The sequence below is a fragment of the Mobula hypostoma genome, chromosome 25 (assembly GCF_963921235.1).
Source record: "Mobula hypostoma chromosome 25, sMobHyp1.1, whole genome shotgun sequence".
Lineage (NCBI taxonomy): Eukaryota > Metazoa > Chordata > Chondrichthyes > Myliobatiformes > Myliobatidae > Mobula > Mobula hypostoma.
In genome coordinates this window covers 45194798-45217459 of record NC_086121.1, presented here as the reverse complement: position 1 = coordinate 45217459, position 22662 = coordinate 45194798, and the positions used below count along the sequence as shown (strand labels likewise).

The 22662-nt window shown below is 42.2% G+C and overlaps 1 protein-coding gene across 4 annotated transcripts in view; it reads left to right on the top strand.

Moving 5' to 3' along the window:
* Positions 1 to 22662, top strand: part of hspg2 (heparan sulfate proteoglycan 2) — a 546546-nt gene that overhangs the window by 197558 nt on the left and 326326 nt on the right. For 3 of the 4 annotated variants that reach the window (XM_063033470.1, XM_063033468.1, XM_063033467.1), the window contains exons 6-8: positions 5740 to 5900; positions 14404 to 14532; positions 18130 to 18387. In XM_063033470.1, the coding sequence (XP_062889540.1) occupies positions 5740 to 5900; positions 14404 to 14532; positions 18130 to 18387 (548 nt within the window). The remainder of the gene's footprint in view (positions 1 to 5739; positions 5901 to 14403; positions 14533 to 18129; positions 18388 to 22662) is intronic. The other variant, XM_063033469.1, reaches the window with a different exon arrangement.

Below are 22662 nucleotides of genomic sequence, written 5' to 3'. Positions count from 1 at the left end.
TGATTGGTAGGAGGCAGTGACTGAGAATAAATAGATCCTTTTCTGGTTGGCTGCCAGTGACTAGTGGTGTTTCACAGAGGTCTGTCTTTTTTTGCTGTATATCAATGATTTAGATGATGGAATAGATGACTTTGTTGCCATGTTTGCAGATGATATGAAGATTGGTGGAGGGGCAGGTAGTGTTGAAGAAACAGATAGGCTGCAGAAAGAGTTAGACTGATTAGGAGAATGGGCAAGAAAGTGGCAAATTATATACAATGTTGGAAAATACATGGTCATGCACTTTGGTTGTAGAAATAAATGTGCAGACTATTTTCTAAATGGGGAGAAAATCCAAAAATCTGAGATGCAAAGGGACTTGGGAGTCCTTGCGCAGAACACCCCAAAGGGTAACTTGCAGGTTGAGTCGGTGGTGAGGAAAGCAAAGGCAATGTTTAGCATTCATTTCAAGAGGTCTAGAAAACAAGAGCAGGGATGTGATGATGAAGCTTTATAAGGCACTGGTGAGGCCTCACCTTGAGTATTGTGAACAGTTTTGGGCTCCTTATCTAAGAAAAGATATGCTGGAATTGGAGAGGGTTCAGAGGAGATTCAAAAGGATGATTCTGGGAATGAAAGGGTTATCATAAGAGGAACGTTTGATGGCTCTGGGTCTGTACTCACTGGAATTCAGAAGGATGGGGGGGATATTATTGAAACCTTTCAAATGTTGAAAGGCCTAGACAGAGTAGATGTGGAAAGGATGTTTCCCATGGTGGGAGAGTCTAGGACAAGAGAGCAGAGCCTCAGGATAGAGGGGCTTCCATTTAAAACAGAGTTGTGGAGAAATTTCTTTAGCCAGAGGGTGGTGAATTTGTGGAATTTATTAACCTAGGCAGCTGTGGAGGCTGGGTCATTGGGTGTATTGAAGGCAGAGCTTGACAGGTTCTTGATTGGACATGGCATCAAAGGTTACGGGGAGAAGGCCGGGGAGTGGGGCTGAGGAGGGGAGAAAAGGATCAGATGCAATTGAATGGCAGGGCAGACTCGATGGGCCAAATGGCCTAATTCTGCTCCTGTGTCTTATAGTCTTATGGACTGAACCAGCCAATCCATCTCGCTCTTGCATGCCTCCTTGTCACCATGTGAGATTCTGACACCAATCGTGTCACTGCTGAATTTATAGTTGGTGTTTGCATTGTGCCTAGCCATACAGTCAAGGGTGTAGAGAGATTGGAGCAGAGGAATAAGCATTAATTCTTGTGGTGTACCAGTGACCGTGTATGGAGTTGGCATGCATTAGCATGGATAGAGTGATTGGTTAACCAATAGAAGGCAAAGAGTTGGGATAAATGAGTCTTTAGACCATAAGACATAGGAGCAGAATTAGGACATTCAGCCCATCAAGTCTGCTCTGCCATTCCATCATGGCTGATCCCAGATCCCATTCAACCCCATACACCTGCCTTCTCACCATATCCTTTGGGGCCCTGACTGAAGAAAGGGTATTTTTGGTTGGCAATCAGTGATAAATGGAGTGCCACATTAATAGATGCTAGGCCCACAACTGTTTGCAAGACACATTAACAATTTGAAAATCTAGGTTTGCTAATAACGCTAAACTGTGTGGAAAAGCAAATTGTGCAGAGGATGCTGAAAGCCTGCAGAGGGATATAGATAGGTTAAGTGAATGGGCAAATGTTTGGCAAATGAAGTATATTATTAGTAAATGCAAGGTTATCCACTTTGGAAGCAGAAATGGAAGATTAGATTATTATTAAATGGTGAAAGATTGAAGCGTACTTTTGTGCAGAGTGACTTGGGATTGTACATGAATCGCAAGTGGTTGGTTTGCTGGTGCAACAGGTATGAAACTGTCATGTGGAAATTGGAATTCGTTGCTAGAGAACCTGAATTTGAGTTATGCTGCAACTATGCAGGGTACTTGAGGCTGCAGCTGGAGTACTGAATACAGATCTGGTCTCCTTACTTAAGAAAAAGATATACTAGCTTTAGAGTTGTTGCTGATGTGGTTCACCAGCTCGATTACAAAGATGAGGGGGTTAGCCTACGAGGAGCGATCGAGTCTCCTCAGACTATACTTATTGGAATTCAGAAAGATGAGAGAGGATCTTCTAGAAACATGTAAAATTACAAAAGGGGGTAGGTCATATAGAGGCAGGGAAGTTGTTTCCACTGATAAGTTAGACAAAAACTAGGGGACATAGTCTCAAGGTTTCGGGGAGTAAAATTAGGACAGAAATGAGAAGGATTTGCATTTCACAGAGAGTGGTGAATCTGTCGAATTCTCTGCCCAGTGAAGCTGAGGCTGCCTCATTAAGTATATTTGAAACACAGTCATATAGATTTTTACATAGTATGGCAATGAAGGGTTGTGAAAAGGCAGGTAGGTGGGACTGGGTCCACGGCCAGGTCATCCATGATCTTAATGAATGGCAGAGCGGTCTCAATGGTCCAGATGGCCCCAATACTCCTTTTATTTCTTTTGTTGTTTCGTGCAGAAGAACATCTGGATTCCTTTATTCATTTGTTATCTCTCTCTGGAAGGAAGGGGCTAAGGAAATGTTGTTTTGGACCCCAGTTCTTATGGCTACCTTATGACGCACACAAACTGCTGCAGGAACTCAGCAGGCCAGGCAGCGTCTATGGAAGAGAGTATATTCAATATTTTGGGCCGAGATCCTTCATCAGGACTTCCAGCATTTTGTATGTGTTGCTTAGATTTCAGCCTCTGCTCTCAGATTTTTTAAATGTTGTGAGTCCCTTCAGAATTAGGACCAGTGAATCACTTCCCAAACCTCAAATCCCTTGATTCCATCTGAATGATGTTCTCTCAACATTTGGCCGAAAAGATAAAGGCTGATGTTATAATGGAGCCATGTCCAAGGACAGAGCAGTTTGGCAGTTTTCCATGGATGGACACCAACTAAACTGATGAAACCAGTCCTGAATACTCACTGCCCAGAGAGCTCTGCTGGTCATTGCCCCTAACTCTAGTTGTACTGTATGCTTATAGTCTATTAGATCCTTTCCACCCGAAAATATTCCTAAAAAGTTCCAACCTTCTACACGGCCTTATTGCCAGTTGTACTGACCAAGTTTACTTATCCTGTTTTGTTTTCCATTCTCGCTAACCTCATTGCTGGCCAGTGCCAGCCCTGGTCCTCCCGTCTTTTCAGTTGAATCACAGCCACTCTTATCTCAACATTGCAACAGGCTCCTTCTGCTTCCTGACTGTGCAACAGCAAACTTGATCTTTTTTCTTAATTCTTTGTTTTGATATCCTGTCTCCTTGCTGAACTGTGGAAAAAATTGCATCCTGCTTTGGGGTTATTTATTATTAGATCACTCTCTGTTGTGTAACTAATGGCCTTTGGTGTGGCACTATTGAACTGACTTTATTTCTTACATCCCTCACACACGAAGAGTAAAAATCTTTACGTTACTTCTTCCTTTCTGGGGGAAACAAATAAGTTGTCCAGGCTGCCTTGACATTTCATTATGTGCTTCCACTTTATGAAGGACTTGTGTTTAATATTTGTTCTGTTTGCGAGGTTAACAAATTCTTTGATTTCCTCCATGTTGCAGTTTAGTCAGTTGATATCTGGTAACCATCCTGCCACCATGTGGGGCTGATTTTTCCCTCTCTTGTTTTTCGGAAATCTTGGAATTAGAGAAGATTTAGCTCACTTCCCCACTGACCTGGTACCGGCTCTTTGAAAATACAATCTAATGAATTCCACTCCTTGGCTGCTTCTTTAAGCAGTTATCCAATTTTCCGTTTGAAAATTATGATTTAATTTGCCTGCAGCACTATTTCAAACAGCGGATTCCAGATCATGGCATAACAGATGTTCTCCTCGTCACCTCTGACTGTGTCCTGACCCTCCCGGTGGAATAATAATTTCTCCTTGCTTATTCTGTCTGAAGTCTTCAAAGGGAAATGGATTTGTGGGAGTACTCTGAGAGCTACCAGAGTCTTGATGGATCAAATGACCAAACTTGAATGAAATTTGGAATGTGAATATTTTGAAGAGCTCCATGAAATCTTTTAATTTCCTTCTCGAGGGAGAATACTCCCAACTTACCTCATTTTTCTGAGGAAGTTTCTTGCATGTTTTACCACCCCCTTCATTGCATTGTTAAGATTTTTGAAGCTGGTTAGATCAGGTTTGAATCAAAGCCCTTGTCCTATGAGTCAGAATCTGGTTCTCCAGTACATTATCCTTCTATATGACCCCAGTGTTCAACTGAATTAAAACCCAATAACCAGAACACAACATACAGTACATGCTCTGAATGTGCCCCATCCATACTCCAACTTGATAATGAATATGAGTACTATAATATTTATTATTTCTGTTAATTTTTTCAAGACCTTGAATGTTTAAGGATTTTTGTGCAGGAACACAGAACAGTGAACGGGTCATGAAATTATTTTTTGTATGCACTCTTAGAATACAAAGTGGAATAGATTTTGATACAGCTGAGCCAAGCTCCAGAGAGCTCACATCTGGAACACAGTGTACAGTGTGTATTCATTTTGGAAAAAATTATTATTGGTCGTGTAGTTGCAGATTAACACATGTATAATGGTTTCAGAATTTCAAAGGTTTAATCTTGAGGAGGATTGGAATTTGAAAGACTGTTTTAGAATATTGGCAGAACTCTATAGGATAGTGGAACAGGAAGTCAGCAATTGAAAATATTAACTCTTTTTCTCTCTCCACATTTACTGTCTGACCTGCTAAGTATTTCTAGTATTTAATGTCTTTATTTCAAATTTTCAGTCTCTGCAGTTTTTTTTGGGTTCTGAAAAGAGTGAGGCATTTCTCTCTGATGGGCTAGTCCAGACAGTATACTAATGCTGAACTAGGCCAGTTGGGAGCAATTTTAGCAGCTACTTAATACTAAGAGTGATAAAAGCACAGTGCACTATCTCGCAAAAAGACATTTGTGTCTTGCTAATTGGTTTGAAAAAGGTAATTTGGTCAGAAGTATAAAATCAGGTACCAGTGGATTTTCATTTGTCAGTGCTATAAAAGGCAATTCACATGGTTAATGTTACAATGAAAAGCCACTGTAATCTCATGAAATAGTTGAAAGGCATACCAATGCCTAAGTCTTTATAAACTGACTAAAGTTGCATATTGCTGAATTAGTCAAATGTCTTCCTATTGGCAACATGTTGGGAATTAAAAGCAGTCTACTGTCAATCAGGCTGCACAATTCTGGATAACTGTGGTAGGCAGGTGCATCCTGATGGTTGAGAGATTCTTAATCCAAAATTGTCCTATAAAATAGCAACGGTTAACAGCAATCCTGCAGTCCTCCTTAATGTATTGGTGCAGTAGTTCATTATCATTGCATTCTTAATACAGTTTTGCTGCATGCTGCACGATTGAGAACGCACAGTGGTACAGCAGTGAGTGTTGTTGCTACACAGCTCCAGGTGCAATCCTGACTTCTGGTCCAGTCTCTGTCGGTCGGGTTTGAACATTTTTACAGTGACTGTGTGGCTTTTCCAGGTGCTCCAGCACCCTCCCATTTCCCAAAGTTGTGCTGGGTCAGTTGGGTGCTGTAAATTACCCCCTTAGTGTAAGTGAGAAAGAATCGATTGCAGAGAAATAAGGGAAGGGGAGCGTGATTGCCAGCATGGACCTCATGGAATGAATGGCTTCCTTCTGCAGTATTGTACATGGCATATCATCCCAGACTTGTTTCTGTTTAATCTTACAGAGAAGTGGGCAAAAGTGTGATCGTGGAGTTGGATGTGGGATCTGATGGCAACAGCGACGATGTGGAGATAAAAGATGTGGTGTTCTCGGCTGTTAAAAGTGGATCCATTGGCCCTTATGAAACGTCACTTCAAGGCTTCTCATTCCGGCACCTTGGTGAAGGTATCTACAGTGTTTTATAGAATGACTGACACACTCTGAATAGTCAAGAAACTATTAAACTGAACACTAGGATGTTACTTTGTTAGGATGAAGCATTGTCAATTCAAATAATGCAACTGGTGCTGATCTCACCTGGGTGTGTTCTAAAGCAATAGCAAATGATTAAGCTTCTACAGCTCTACCAAGGGATCCAGGATCTAGATCAACTGCAGAGGAGAAGGGTTCTGGTGATATAACTAGAGAGGAGCAGTAGTGTTGAAAATTTGGCACTGAAAGTAGCACACTTGTGTCGAGAGATCTGAGTTTCTTCACTCTTTCTGTAGCTGAGAGTCTTTCACAACCAGGGGAAGTGTGTTCGTGGCTATAGCTGCCGCTTCACATATATTGCAGAGGAGTTATTTCTGAGCTTTAAAACTACTGATGCTTTTTTATATTTACAAAAGTAGGATGACTATGAGTAGGGAATCAGCAGGTGCTGTAGAGTAAATATAACCACTGTTAAAATTCCAGCACAGGAGACACTTTCAGTGGCAATGACCTTCTGTTTGTCACTTCCACCTACCATGCCTCCCCTATCCTTTATCTTCCTTTTAAATCCAGTTGTACCTCCAACATGAACGGATATCAACCAGCAACATTTACTCTGATTCTCTCTCCAGAGATGCTGACATTCCCTGTTTATATTTTTCATGTGAAATCAATGTGCCTCTCTCATGCAGTGCCAGTGTTGTGTATTAAAGCAGTTGTGGCTGTACAGGTACAATTCCTTATTCCATTCCATAACAGATGCATCACAGGGTCTTCCAGCACGGATGAGTGAATCATTCATTCACAACACTCCTACAACGTAGTTCTGTGCTTAAACAACCCAATAGTGAGAATCAAGCATAACTATATTGAGCATCAATTTATACTCTGAGAATTCAATGTGTTTTACAGTAACTGAAGTTCTTTTGCAATCAAGCACATGGCCATCATCTTTCTCACAGGCTGCAAGGGGATATACTCCAGATAAGTGTTCTATTGTTTTTATTACCCATGGCATCTGCTCCTCTTTGAAAGCACCAGAGAATCCTTTGTGTCCACACAAATAGGCCAGTAGAGCTTTGGTTTACTATCTTCACTGAACCGCAGGCCTCTTTCAGTGTTAGCCTGAGTCAGCTCATTGTAAAGCCATATGATTCCTCCATCTGCAAAGATTACCATTGAACTGGATGTCAACCAAATATTTCACTATAAGCTTCAATGATTTTTAATGTCAAATTAATTTTGACAGTTGAAGTTTCTTAATGCAAATTTCTGCGCCAGTGACAGAAGTAGTGAAATTAAACTGAGATGTGGCAGGTATAAAAAAGCAGGAGAATTATCTGCCTTGATTTGTGTCAGCAGGGAGCAATCAAATAAAATAACGCAGAAATGGGCCCTGCTGTTCATGCTACTCATGATGCCTATTGATGTCAGTCCCGTTAGCTCTTCTCAAGCCTGAACACCTCTAGGCCTTTTTTTATCAAAGATGACTTTTAAAACATTTTAATGAATGGTTCCAGGTGACTTTCACACAGAATCTAAATTTTCTATTTCACATGCCACAGTGGAAATCTGTGTTGAACTAGTTCAACCAGATTATTAGCAGAAGCAGGAACATTTCGTGGTGTGGATTGGTGAGAGATTTTGTGGAATTTGGCCTCCAAAACAAGCACTAAGAGATAGCTGAGCCGTGTTCAACTCATTGGCCATCGTGTTTCTAAGGACAGAACAGGAGCAGGAGTCGGCCATCTGGCCTGTCAAGCCTGGTTTGCTAGAACACCCGTGGACTCAGATTCACCACCAAGACTCAGATCCTGGTGGTGGATCTGACACCATGGCTGTTCTAGATCCACCACCTGCATTTTCCCAATAACCCTCAGCTCCTCTACTATCCATAAATCTATCTAACAGTGTCTTAAATATACATATTCAATTAGATTCACCAAAGTTCAAAGTAAATTTATTATCAAAGTACTTGTATGTCACCATAGATAACCCTGAGATTCATTTTCTTGCGGGCGCAATCAATAAATCTGCAGAATAATAATCATAACAGAATCAATGAAAGATCGCACTAACTTGGGCATTCAACCGGCGTGCAAAAGACAACAAACTACAAATACAAGAAGATAGAAATAATAGCAATAAATATCAAGGACATGAGATGAAGAGTCCTGAAAGTGAGTCCACAGGTTTTGGAAACATTTCAGTGATGGGTAAGTGAAATGAGTGAAGTTATACCTTTTGGTTCAAGAGTCTGATAGTTGAGGGGTAATAACTGTTCCTGAACTAGATGGCGAGAGTCCTGAGTCTCCTGTACCACCTTTCTGATGGCAGCTGCTAGAAGAGAGCATGGCCTGGGTGATGCGGGTCCCTGATGATGGATGTTGCTTTCCTGCAATAGTATTTCATGTGGATGTGCTCAGTGTTGGGGGTGCACTACCTGTGATGGATTGGGCCGGATCCACTACTTTTCGTAGGATTTTCTGTTCAAGGTCATTGGTATTTCCATATCAGGCTGTGATGCAGCCAGTCAATGAACTCTCCACTACATATCTATAGAAAGTTTGTCAGAGTTTGTGATGTCATGCCAAATCTTTGCAAACTCCTAAGGAAGTAGGACATTGCCGTGCTTTCTTTGTAATTGCACTTCTGTGCTGGGCCCAGGACAGGTCCTCAGAAATAATAACATTGGAACTTAAAGCTGCTGACCCTCTCCACCTCCGATGAGGACCAGCTTATGGGCCTCTGATTTCCTCCTGAAGTCAATAATCAGCCCTTGGTCTCGCTGATATTGAATCAGAGGCTGTTGTTATGGCACCACTTCCAAATTCCCTCCTTTCTGCTGATTTGTCACCAGCTTTGATTTGGCCTATGACAGTGGTGTTGTCAGCAAACTTGAAGATGGCATTGGAGCTGTGCTTAGCCACTCAGTCATAAGTTTAAAGCGAGTAGAGCGGGGGCTAAGCACACAGCTTAGGGCTGGTGGAGGTCGTGGAGAAGATTTTGTTGCCAATCTGAACTGACTGGGAAATTCAGGATCCAATTGCACAAAGAGTTATCAAGGCTAAGCTCCTGGAGCTTATTGATACATTTTGAGGTAATGATGGTATTGAATGCTGAGCTGTAGTCGATGAAAAGCACTTTGTTATATGCATCTTTGCTGTCCAGATGTTCCAGGGTTGAGTGAAGAGCCGATGAGATGGCATCTGCTGTGAGCCTGCTGCTCTGTTAGGCAAACTGGAGTGGATCGAAGTTTCTGGGAAATGCAATTGGCCCCTCATCTCTGTCTTAAACCTACTCTCCTGAATCTTGAGGCTATTCACTTAGTTCTACTCTCACCTACCAGTGGAAACAATTTTCCTGTCTCTATCTTGTCTATCCATTTATATTTTTCCATGTTTCTATAAAATCCACTCCCATTCTTCTGAATTCCAGTGAGAGTAGTCCCAGGTGACTCAGTCTCTCCTCATAGAATAACCCTCTCATCTTCAGAATCAACTTGGTGAATATCCTCTGTACTGCCTGTAAAGCCAATGTATATTTTGTCAAACATGATGGTGCCAATTTGTTAAATACTATCTTTCAAATATTCCAAATCTATAAAAAGTTTGAAAAATTAGTTTTAAAAATGTTAGGAAAAGATGAAATAAAAACCTTGAATATTCAAATAACCCCAAGTAATTATTAAAAACATCTCAACTGCTAATCCTTGAGTTAATCTCTTGCTACACTGACCCATTATCGGCGACTGGTCTCCGCTGTGATCGCCACAGAGGCGGTAGTCACGCTTCTCCTCAACTTGAGTAGTTTATTATCATGGGCATACATGCTCAGGGTCATAAATACTGTAAAATATTAGCTATTTGCAACAGCAGCATGATACAACAAACATAAACTACATAAACTTAAATGACCATAAATTCTAGATTTACACACCATTGTAAACAAAATTAAACATAGTGATATTAGCACAAGTTGAAGGAAATACAGTCTGAGGTAGAATCATGGTTTTTCAGCTTGGTTCAAGATGGCCGTGAGGAGGAAGCAGTTGTTGAACCTTGTGCTGTGTATTATTCAGGCTCCTGCGCCTCCTGTCTGATGACAGCAGTGAAAGCAGGGCATGACCCAGATGTTGGTGTTCCTTAATGTTGCCGTGCTGTCACATTGGCTCTTACAGATGCCCTTGATGGTGTGGAGAGCTGTGTCCATGATTGAAGTGGCTGAGGCCACCACTCTCTGTAGCTTCTCACATTCAATCAATGGGCATTTCATTTCAATCCTATACCAGGCTTGACACAATAGCCAGACGGCTTTCAACTGTACATCTGCAGAAGTTTATCAGCGTCTTTGGTGGCATGTTGAGTCCGATATCTTCAATGACAGTAACATTTCTAGGACTGCCTTCTTCACGATTGCACCTGTATGCTGGGCACAGAATAGATCATTTCATGATGGATCGTTTGTAAAGGTGAAATCAAATCTCAAATGATTTTGCAGATAAATAGTGGATGAAGCCCGGAAAACATCAGCACTTCTCCACAAACTCTCTGTGTTATTTGTGAGCCTGATAGGCCCGATGCCTATCTTTCTGCTACTTTATTTATTTTGATTTTCTATTGCTGGTGGGAACAGCAGTCAACCCCTTGAACTCAACTTGAGTGTTGACCTTTACGTCAGTCATTGTCACTTCTGCCAGCCTGGAAGAATAAGAACAGCATGTATGAGCCCTTGGAAATAAATGGTGTGACTGTATTCATCACAGTTGTATCTTTTGTATAACATTTCTTATGATTGCTAATTGCTGTTCTGGGATTGAATACTTTCCTGATGACCAGCTGCAACGCATAACATTAGGAAATGAGCAAATTATTTATTTCCTATTTTGACTAAATTATTTTCAATCTGTGCAGAAGGGTTGCTTGGGTGTGTATTGCGGTTATATGATATTTTAAATGTCACAGATTTTGGTATTACGGCTTTTAAAATTTAATCTCTTCCAACCTACATAACTCCAAGGATCCAGTGTTCCTCCAGTTTTGGCCTTTTGATCATTCCCAAATATACCAGGAATCTAATCTCTGGATTTCTTTGCCTTGTCTTTTTGCTTAATCTGAGTCTCTTTAAAACTTGCATCTTTAAGAATTTTTGTGTGGAGCAGGTCATGTCTTACCAACTTGGTTTTTTGACAAGGTGACAAAAGCGACTGATGAGGGTAGGGCAGTGGATGTTGTCCACATGGCGCATGACAAAGTCCCTCATCGGAGGCTAATGTGGAAGATTAAAATGCATGGGGCCCGTGGGGAATTGGCTGCTTGGATTCAGAACTGAATTGCACATAGGAGACAGAGGGTAGTGGTTGAAGGGACTTACTCAAGCTGGAGGTTTGTACTTAGTGGTGTTCCACAGGGAACTGTACTGGGACTTCTGCTGTTTGTGATGTTTATAAATGACCTTGATGAAAATGTAGATGGGTGGGTTAGTAAATTTGTGGATGATACCAAGATGCTGAAGTTGTGAATCGTGTAGAAGACCAGCAAAGAATACAGTGTGATATCGATCAGTTGTAGATATGGGCAGAGAAATGGCAGATGGAGTTTAACCCAGATAAATGTGAGGTGTTGCACTTTGATGGGGCAATAGCAAAGAAACAGTACACTGTTAAGGGCAAGACCCTTAACAGTGTTGCTGATCAGAGAGATCGTAGGATCCAAGTTCATAGTTCCTTGTAAGTCGCTATACAGGTCAAAGAGGTGGTTTAGAAGGCTCATGGAATGCTTACTTTTATTAATCGAGGCATTGAGTTCAAAAGTCAAGAGGTTATGCTGCAACTTTTTAAAACTGGTTGGGCCAAATCTGGAGTATTGCGTACAGTTCTGGTTCCTCCATTATGGGAAGGATATTGAGGTTTTGGAGAGGGTGCAGAAGATGTTTACCAGGATGCTGCCTGGTTTAGAGGGATTGTGCTAACGTGAGAGGTTGGACAAACTTGGGTTGTTTTCTTTGGAGTGGAGGAGGCTGAGGGGGGATCTGATAGAGTTTTATGAGAGGCATAGAGTGGACAGAGAATATCTTCATCCCAGGGTAGAAATGTCAAATACCAGAGGGCATGCATTGAAGATGAGAGGAGGTAGATTCAAAGGGGGTGTAATGCATAGATTTTTTCCTCAGAGTCGTGGATGCCTGCAATGCCCTCCATGATATGGTGGTGGAGGCAAATACATTAGAGGTTTTAAGAGAGATGTAGATAGGCACATAATGTGAGGAAGGTGGGCATTGTGTAGGTAGGAGGGATCAGTTTTTTGGGGGGTTTTGGTTTACTTTTTAGCTGGTTCAGCACAACATTGTGGGCTGAATGGCCAGTCCCTCTTCTATGTTCGATTCTTTAACAATTTTTTTGTGATAACTCCCGCTAATGAGATGTTACATCCTGATTACACCCTGTAAGGCATTTTGGATTGTTTTGCTCTGCTAGAGGCTCGTGTTGTTATGACAGTGTGCGACAGTGTCGATGTTCTTCATAAAACAAGATGAGGGCAAATGATGGAGATGAAAGAGGAGACAAAGGGGACACAGATGGGTTCTGGATAATTATCGTGGTTTGTTGAAAAAGGAATAAATTGGTGCAAGTCTAGTTGTTATATTTCCAGTATTGCCAGTATTTATCCTCATTCCGATGCAGGTGATACTGATCAGAATCTACCGGCCAAGCGGAGAAAATGAAGGGTTATTCTTCCAATCTTTGGTGATGGTGAAGGCCAGGGTCATCTCCCACAGCTACCTCAACTGTATCTCCTCCCACTCTGTGTCCTGTAAGGGTGCCATCCCTTTTACTCACTTTCTCCCTCTCCACTGGTCTAATGTTGAAACAATTTCAAGTACCCAGTGAGTGAGACAGAAGATGCTGATTATGAGTAAGCACATTAACCATTTATTTACAAAGATACAGTGAAAGACTCAAACATTCAAGTCTAGTAAGTCATCAAAACTAACCTAAGTTACAAAAACTATGACAATAAACATTCAGTAACACTTCAGACTCAACAAATTCAAGTTATACAACTACAAAACTAAACATTCAACAACAGCTACTTTTCTAGGTGGGAGCATGGGCTCTCCTATATCTGCAGTACTTTCCCAATGGTTCTTTAGCACTGGTTGTGGCTTCAGTGTGAAGATGACCCCGGAGATAAAGGAGAAAGAGAATGGGTTTCTCACATGCCATTCTGATACCCCTGAGGTGCCTGGAGCCAGAAACCGCTGCTTTGGCATGAAGGCAACCAGAGGAAGACAGCTGCTTTATCCTTCGAACGGGCCAATCAATGACCAGCAATGCCGAAGCAGTTTTCAACTGGCTAAGAAGCCAACCTTTCACGTTACTGCTGTATCTAGTCTCAAGATGATGTCTCCTTGCTCTTGTTCTTCAGAAATCTCCTCTTTCCTGAAACATGGCTTCTCCTCTACTATTGTTAATGGGGGCCTCACACACATTTCCTCAGTTTACTGCAGATCTGCTCAGCAATAGAGTTCCCTTGGTCCTTACCAACCTCCACATCCAATGTATCATCCCTTGTCATTTCCCCTAGTTCCAAGGTGAACTCACCAACAGTAGCAACTTCCACTCTTCCCCCAGCCTCTTTCCACAGTGAGCACTCATTCTTCCTTGCCCACCAGGAACTGTTGGAGGCACAGCATCTATTCCATCATCACTTCCCTCACCGCCATTCAGAAAACTAAACGTTCCTTCCAAGTGAGGCAAAGGTTCACTTGCACCTCTCCTCGCCTCATCTAGTGCCTTTGCTGGTTGTTATGTGGCCTCCTATATTCGGCAGAAACAAAGTATAGATTAGGGACTGTGTTTCTGGGCACCTGTATCCAGGAGATACCTCAAGCTTCCAGTTGAAAGTCTTTTTAACTGCCTTTCCCATTTCCACACTGACCTGTTTGTGCTCGGCCTTCTCCACTGCTACAGAGAGGCCAAATATGAATTTCATCATCTTATGTTCAACTTGAGCACCTTACAATTTAAGAGTTTCCAAATTTTAGGTAACCCACACCCTCAGTGTTCTCTCACCACACACACTCAACCATCCACCTAGTTTTCTTCTCCCTCTATTCACTTCTTCCAGCCCCTTATCCACCTGGTTCCCTTTTTACCATCATCTCATCTGGCTCCAGCAATCACCCACCGGCCTCTGCCCCACCTCTCTCCACATCCAGCTGTGCTCAGTCTCGACCTGAAACATCCACTTACATTCAGATGCTGCTTGACCTGCTGAGTTCTTCCAGCTTTACTTCATGGCTTCTTTCATCAATCCAGTGATCTTGTTTTAATATTTTGGCCAGAGTCCAGCGTCTTTTAAAAATAGCTTTTTGATTATCTGAACACACTCAGATGTAGCAAGATTAAGGTGTAATAACTATTGTTGTTCTTGTCTAATCAGTTTCATTTCCACCCCCCCCCATTCGATTTCAGAGATCATATCATCACCTCGCCCATGCCAGTCCAATGAATTTTCCTGTGGGTCTGGTGAGTGCGTCCCTCTTGATTATCGCTGTGACATGAGAGCAGACTGCAGTGATATGTCTGATGAAGACAACTGTGGTAAGTGTTCAATGAGTTTTTAAGGTGAAGGAATCTGGAATTTAATACCTGGGCCAGTGGTAATTGGGGCAGCAGTTTATTTGGGCGAACTCTTAAAGAACAGAAACTAAATTGAGAAAATAGCAGGGATTCCTTGGTTATTTGGGACACAATGCTGCTTAATTGAGACAGGAGATTATTACCGAATAGTTTTTAATTAGTGTCAGTCACATGGCCATTAAACACTATACCATGCTTATAGCAAACAGTTTTTAAATAGCATCAGTTACATGTGTTTGTGTTCAAAAGCAGTGATTTTTGTTACTGAGAGTTGGCAAGAAATAAGCAGCAAGACAATTCAGAACTGTTTTGCTCACTGTGGTTTCAAGCTTTAGGAACGAATACACAGATTTATAGTGCTATAGAGCTATTGGTAGTGTTCTAGTTTGTTCAGTATTTAACTGAAATACAGTAATTGTTACTCAGTTAAACGGTAGTTTGTTGGATTTCTTAATGCCTTTTAACTATCTCTGTGAAACTTTGGCTAATTGGGCCAAACTGTACTGGTTCCAATGTGTCCCAATCCACTGTACATAGTTACTACTGAGGGATTGTATCCCAGAGAATGGTAACAGATCTGTTTGTTGTGGCACACCCTCCCTCTGGAAGTTCTACATTATATGACAAGCCATTATCTGGTGATAAATGATAAACTGTATTTCCTTATTATTTGTTACTTTTGTATATATTTAAGTGCATATTTATTTATGATAAAATTCATAAAATATATAAAACAGAAAAAATGCATAAAATAGAATGAATACATATATAACATGTAATATGTAAACATAATTTATAAAACATACAAAACTTTATAATAAATGAAATGGCATAAAACTTATAACTGCTTTCCTGTTGAGAATAGGAATTAGGAGAATGCTGACCTTTTGTTTTCAGTCTCGTTCAGTTAAGCAGCAAATCAAGCAGAAATCCCGGAGAAGTGTGAGGTGGTACACTTTGGAAGGGCAAACTCCAAGGCAGAGTACGAAGTAAATGGCAGGATACTTGGTAGTGTGGAGGAGCAGAGGGATCTGGGGGTACATGTCCACAGATCCCTGAAAGTTGCCTCACAGGTAGATAGGGTAGTTAAGAAAGCTTATGGGGTGTTAGCTTTCATAAGTCGAGGGATAGAGTTTAAGAGTCGCGATGTAATGATGCAGCTCTATAAAACTCTGGTTAGGCCACACTTGGAGTACCGTGTCCAGTTCTGGTCACCTCACTATAGGAAGGATGTGGAAGCATTGGAAAGGGTACAGAGGAGATTTACCAGGATGCTGCCTGGTTTAGAAAATATGCATTATGATCGGAGATTAAGGGAGCTAGGGCTTTGCTCTTTGGAGAGAAGGAGGGTGAGAGGAGACATGATAGAGGTGTACAAGATAATAAGAGGAATAGATAGAGTGGATAGCCAGCGCCTCTTCCCCAGGGCACCACTGCTCAATACAAAAGGACATGGCTTTAAGGTAAGGGGTGGGAAGTTCAAGGGGGATGTTAGAGGAAGGTTTTTCACTCAGAGAGTGGTTGGTGCGTGGAATGCACTGCCTGAGTCAGTGGTGGAGGCAGATACACTAGTGAAGTTTAAGAGACTACTAGATAGGTATATGGAGGAATTTAAGGTGGGGGCTTATATGGGAGGCAGGGTTTGAGGGTCGGCACAACATTGTGGGCCGAAGGGCCTGTACTGTGCTGTAATTCTATGTTCTATCTCTGTAAAACTGGTGGCAACACTCAGTTGATCAGGCAATAAGATTGAAAGAAATTCAGACTTAATATTTCAGAGAAAGGTCTTTCATCAGAACTGGGAAGGTGTGATATAGAAAATGGCTGTTTTAAGTTGCAGGTAAGGTTAGGGAGAGCAATGGAGTGAATGAAGGAGATTTCCATGATTGAATTAAACCAGGTCGGTGGAGGGGATGGTCTGTAAATCTGTTTGTGTTAGGCATTGATTATATAGGACTGTGGAACATGTTAAGCAGGCACAGCAGAACTAACAGAGAGAAACTGAGCTGGTTAATGCAAACAGATAACTTATAGCAGAAATGGAACATAGTATATAGAACAAGTACCACATTCTCCTGTAGTGTGGCACCCAAGCTACTCCACTATGTTTTGTCCAGCTGCCAAAGAACTCGATACACAATCTACCAATGTTAATGCAATTTCCCAGCACTCCTCCCTTGTTGATTGCAGTGCTGGCTTAGATTCTGAACTATTGTGAGACTATCTACCCCCAGTATCGCATTCAGGCAGTGTGTTCCTGAGTCCAACAGACCCCCGACTCCGGTGGAAAACATTCCTTAGATCCACCTCATCTATGTACTTGGTAATTTTGTACGTCTCTGTCAGCTCCCCCTTCCCGCCAGCTTCCTTCTCTCCAAGAGAAACAACCCCGGCTTATTCAGTATCTTCACTTAACCAAGCTCCGTCCCACATAGCATCCTGCTGAATCTACTGTCCACCTTCACAAGTCAATTAAATCTTTCCTATGCTGTGGTGACCAGAACTGTAAGTAATCTTTTGACTTACTCATCCTTTCAGAAAAATAGAATTTCCCTCCATCCATAGGGTATAAATTTTCCTCGAGGTTCCCATTTGTTGGCATTGCAGAGCAGTGCCAATCTGACTGATCGTGACCAGATCCAGAGAGAGCCTGTGACTCCCTCACGAAGATCACTCCTCATTTGATGTCGGCAGCCCACATCCACCTCTGGAGGGCAGGTGGGAGTGGGCAATACATGGTGCCAATTCCACGTAACTTCTGAGGGAGAAAACTTAATGACATTTTCACGCAAACAGAAGAGTTTCAATGCTCACTGCTCTTCTGTGGAGTAATGTTTCCTTGATAAGCCCAATCTTTGAATATATCTTACTGTTTCAAGTGGGTTGCATTAAGCACTTCAACTGAGAGAGAAGATGGTGAGCCACAAGATGGTACCACTTTGTTTTAAATGCCTTAGGCCTTGTCTCCTTGTGTCTCCAGATAGCCACAGTGCGCAACTATAGTAACAGGTGGATTTTTGTATGCAGTTCGTGACAAAAGGAAGCCTTCTGTCTTCAGTAACACTTTTAAATCGGCTTCTGTAAAGAGCCATTTACAAAATACAGAGGCTATGGTGATTTTCATGTTTGGAATTTCTTTTTAAAGCATATCTTCTCGGAATGATTGGGAGTGATTAATCACAATTTCCCCCATTTCCGCTCAAGACACAGCAAGCGTCCTGAGATTTTGGTGTTGTGCTCTTCTTCAATCCTCAGTAAACAACAGAGAAGGGAGAGGCAGCGGAGTAGGGGTCCTTCTCTCTCCCAGCCTGGGTACAATAAATGCCAAAACAAGCAAGCAGCTGCCAGTTTGCTGTTATGTGTTATTACTGCATGAGTTGAATTAATACTCTTGTATTTTAATATTGATCATGTTCAAGGTGAAAGTATCAAGAATAATTCATCAGAGAGTAATCCTTAAGTGACTTGTAGTAAAAGTTCTAGCCTTTGTGGCTTTGCGACTAGGGGTAGTGCAGTTTTGTTGCCAGTGTCTAAATCATTCTTTTGCAAATCCCGCAGCAGAAACAACTGATGCCATTCCCACTCCTCCGATTGTCCAGCCAGTCGGACCAGAAGACACCACGTCTGTGCTTGTCATCACCAGACCTGACAGGCCAGTGCAGATTCCTACAGTTTCTGCACCAATTACTGCAGCCACTTTTATGAGACCCTGTTCAATAGACAAGGCTGTGTGCCAGAATGGTCAGTGTATCCCCAGGGACTATCTGTGTGATGGTGAAAAAGACTGCAGCGATGGCAGTGATGAACTAGATTGTGGTAAGTACCTGAAGCAGAAATTCTTCAGCACTTTTTCATTCACTCTGTGTCCTTATGGGAGTGCAACAGCCATAGGTTACCTTCTCCAACGAGTTTTGTAGCTGCATTTTAGACTAAGATATTACAAACAGGTCAATTCTGGATGGTGGGAATAATAAATATTGCAACACACTGGCAAGTGAGCAGTAGAGGAGAAAAATCCAAGGCCAAAGAGCAGAAATTAGCCATGCTCCAAATTTGTAGCATTTGACGCCCCCACCCGCCAGCCCTGCTGGGAAGTCTGCAGGGAGAACTGCCACAAAAAAATTGTTATTGGATGCTCTGCACCCATGAAATGAAGCTAAGTTGACTCACTTATAATGCAACTGTTGACTGTTGACTGTCTCTCTGACCACTTCAGTGTAGATTGCTGTCTTTAAAGTAATTGCTGCCTTGAAGACAGCAATCTTAACAGGCTGTTATATCTTCAGCCCTCTAGGCACAAGACTCTTGAATTTACTTTCTAAACATCTATTCTTGCTTTATGACTTGATCTGATTTGTGACTTGAAATCTGAAATTAGGGATAACCTTTTGGGTTAACTAAAGGGTTAAAAACCTGGTACTTGAAAAGCGCGATAGCAAATGTTCCCTCTGTAGCATTTGAGTGATTTACTCTATCTCATTATTTGACATGCAGCAAAAGAATTTAATTTCTTACTGTTTCTTGAAGAATGACTGTCTTACTGAACTATTTTCTTCGTTAGGGTGTGTGTGACTGGTCAAGTGCAGTCGTTGTCACAGAGCAGCAAAAAGAGTGACACATTCCTTCAGGGCAAGGGTGTCAAACTACCGGCCCACGGGCTGTATCCGGTCCGCGAAGGGGTCCAATCCGGCCCGCGGGATGATTTGGGGGGAGAAAAGTATATTCACGACCATTTATTATGTATCTGTACGGCAGCCACTCACTGTCCCACCGCTGTCTGTGCTGCCTGCTGTACCGGCAGCTTGTTGTGTGTGCTTAGAAAACAATAGGCGGCAGTTAACCACCCGCTGTGCGTAAGCACTTACCACCCGTCATTGAAGACCACTAGGGCCCCACTTGCGTCGTCAGACACAGTATAAACACACAGAGTACTCAGGTAAGTAACACCTGTAGTGAGGCTGAGACTGTTTGCTGCTGTGGTTCAAAATGCTTTCCAAGAAAAGAAAAGCTGACATCGAAGGTCGGATATTCAACGATATTTGGAAAGATTGTTTTTCCTTCTGTGAGGTCAAAGGCAAACCGGTGTGTCTGATATGTTCACAACAAGTGACTGTGGCAGAAGAGTACAATATCAAACGACACTATGAGACGTCACACGGAGAAAAATATGACAAGTACGCAGGATGACTCAGAACGCAAAAGGTAAATGAGCTTGAAGCAGCTCTGAAAAAACAGCAATCAGTGTTCACCAATAGTCGAGAGACTCATGATGGAGCTGTCAAGGCCAGCTATATTATTCCCATTAAAATAGCTGCTGCGTCGAAGCCATACTCAGAGGGGGAATTCATCAAAGCACGCATGCTGACGGCGGCTAAGCTGGTGTGCCCTGAGAAGAGACAGGCTTTTGGTAATATCGGCTTGTCAAGAAATACTGTGGCAGAGAGAATCGGGGACCTTGCAGGAGATTTGAACAGTCAACTAAAAGACAAAGTGAAGCCATTTATTGCCTTCTCTATTGCAATTGATGAGAGCACCGACGTGACTGATGTAGCTCAATTGGGAATATTTATTCATGGTGTTGATGCATCTTTGACTGTCACCCAGGAGTTTGTGGAGATGGTGCCCATGACAAAGACCACAATGGCGAACAACTTTTTCTCCAGCCTCGTCAAGTCCTTGGACAGGCTGGGTGTTGACTGGAGTCACGCTGTCAGCATGGCAACAGATGGCGCACCGACCATAGTCGGAAAAAAGGCAGGTGTTATTGGGAAACTCAGAGAGAACATTCAGACTGATGATCCAGAGCAGGAATTCTGGAATTTTCATTGTATTATACACCAAGAGGTGTTCCATAGCAGGAGCCTGAAAATGGACAACATCATGGATGTAGTAATCAAAATGGTTAATTTATTAGAGCCAAGGGACTCAACCATTGGCAATTTGACACTCTTTTGTCTGAATGTAATATTGGACACGGCCTACCCTACCACACTGAAGTCTGCTGGTTGAGCAGAGGGGTTGTGCTCAAACGTTTTTTTCAATTACGTACGGAAATTGGACTATTCATGAATGAGAAAGGGAAGCCAGTGGCAGAGTTGGATGACCCAGACTGGCTTCATGTTCTTGCACTTTTGGTGGATATAACAGAGCACTTAAATGTGCTTAATGTTAACATGCAAGGCAGCAACAAACTTGTTACGGAATACTACGACAGCATTCGTGTCTTTCAAATTACATTAGGCCTGTGGGAGATGCAACTGTCCTGGAGCAACCCAGCTCATTTCCCCTCTTTGCAGTCTGTGTGTGTCGCTCATGGGAATAATGACAACTTGGACAGGTACAAGGTCAAAATATCACGGCTGAAAAGTGAGTTTCAGAATCGTTTCCAAATCTTCACTCAGCCTGAGAAGGAGTTCTCACTATTTTGCTCACTGGTTGCTGTCAACACAGCATCAGACGTGCCGGAGGAATTCCAAATGGAACTAATTGAAATTCAGTGTAACTCAGCTTTGAAATATAAATTTGAGACTGTGGGTCTGGACTCATTCTATCAATACCTGGGACCAATGTGCCCCAAGATGACAGACTTTGCCTCAAAGATCCTTTGCATGTTCGGGACAACAAATCTCTGTGAGCGGGCGTTCTCCATAATAAACATTAATGAATCCAAACTGCACTCGCAGCTGACACACAGACATCTAAATGACAGTATGAAAATCACAACTGCCCAGAAACTGGTCCCTGATGTTGACAGGCTGGTTAAAGCCAAGAGATGTCAGGTGTCTGGAAGCAGCAAGTGAAAAATGAGTGACACTGTTCAATGCACTGCGACATGTAAGCAAAATGCATTATGAAATATTGAGTGTCATAATATTGTGATTCAGTCATTTTCTGACTATTCTATTGTAAATGTGATCAATTCAATAAAAATTAGAGGCTAACTGTGTTCATTGAGTTCGATTGCTGGAAGCAAGCTAATAAAAGTTAGGTGCAGTTGTGTAGCCTACATTTACAATTTGTTTCGTTAGGTCTACATTTGTGTCTGCTAATGTTCGATTTCAAATGGTTTATTAATGGAAAGGGTGTGGCTCCCAGAACAATCTTAGCCAAAATAGCATCGTTTTTACTGTCTCATCACAACTTTTTTGCAGCCTACGACTGTAAGTTAATATCAATCATAAAAATAATGCTTGCTAGGCGATCTTCTTCATAAGAAACAAAATTCGTAAAGTGAAGCACTTTGTGCTTGAGAGGCAGAGACTGAGACACATAAGAACAGGTTGAAAAACCAAAGGCAACAAAAGCTGTGGGAGCACGCGCACGTGCACAACTGATCCAGCCCGCATGAAGTCGCATTTTACCCAATCCGGCCCGTGACCTAAAATGAGTTTGACACCCCTGGTTTTGGGTGTGTGTGACTGGTCAAGTCCATTCACCTTTGGGAGACAGCAGAGTAACATATTCCTTTTATCTCTTGACTGCGTAAGTAATGAGTTGTGTTGATCTGAATTTGTTTGTGCTGGTCAAGTTCCAGAGGTGGTGGATGGTACTTATTAAGATTGAGACACTAGGGGCTTCAGTGAATGACATGAAGCTGCTGATTTTCACTGGAGTTGTTCCAAAGCCTGTGCCCTGACTGCTGCCTAATTGGCCGACAGAGCGAACCTTCACAGCTAAATTGGATCTTTAGACATTAGCCATCGGATGCATAAACCTCTAGTGGGTCTCGCTGGAGGGGCAAGGGGCAAAAAGGGAACTCTTAAGTTGTTTCCCTCTAGTCCAGGAATTGAGAGCCCATTAATAGTCCACAATCCTGAACTCAGCTGGAAGTCACACTATATTCCTCATGTATCTCAGTTTTCTACATTACAAAGGAGGAGGCCATTTGGCCCAGTTAGGTTCAGAGGGTTTTCAAAACATGCCCATTTTCCTGTAACCTCATAGTAGAGCAACAGAACGAATTGCCTGAGGAACTTGGTATGTCAGATGGCATCTCTGGATGCAGAGGGGTAGTCGAAGTCTCGGTTCAAGGCCCTGTACCAAGATTGCTGCATATGTGTATTACTGTTTGTAACCTCTCCACAAACCAGT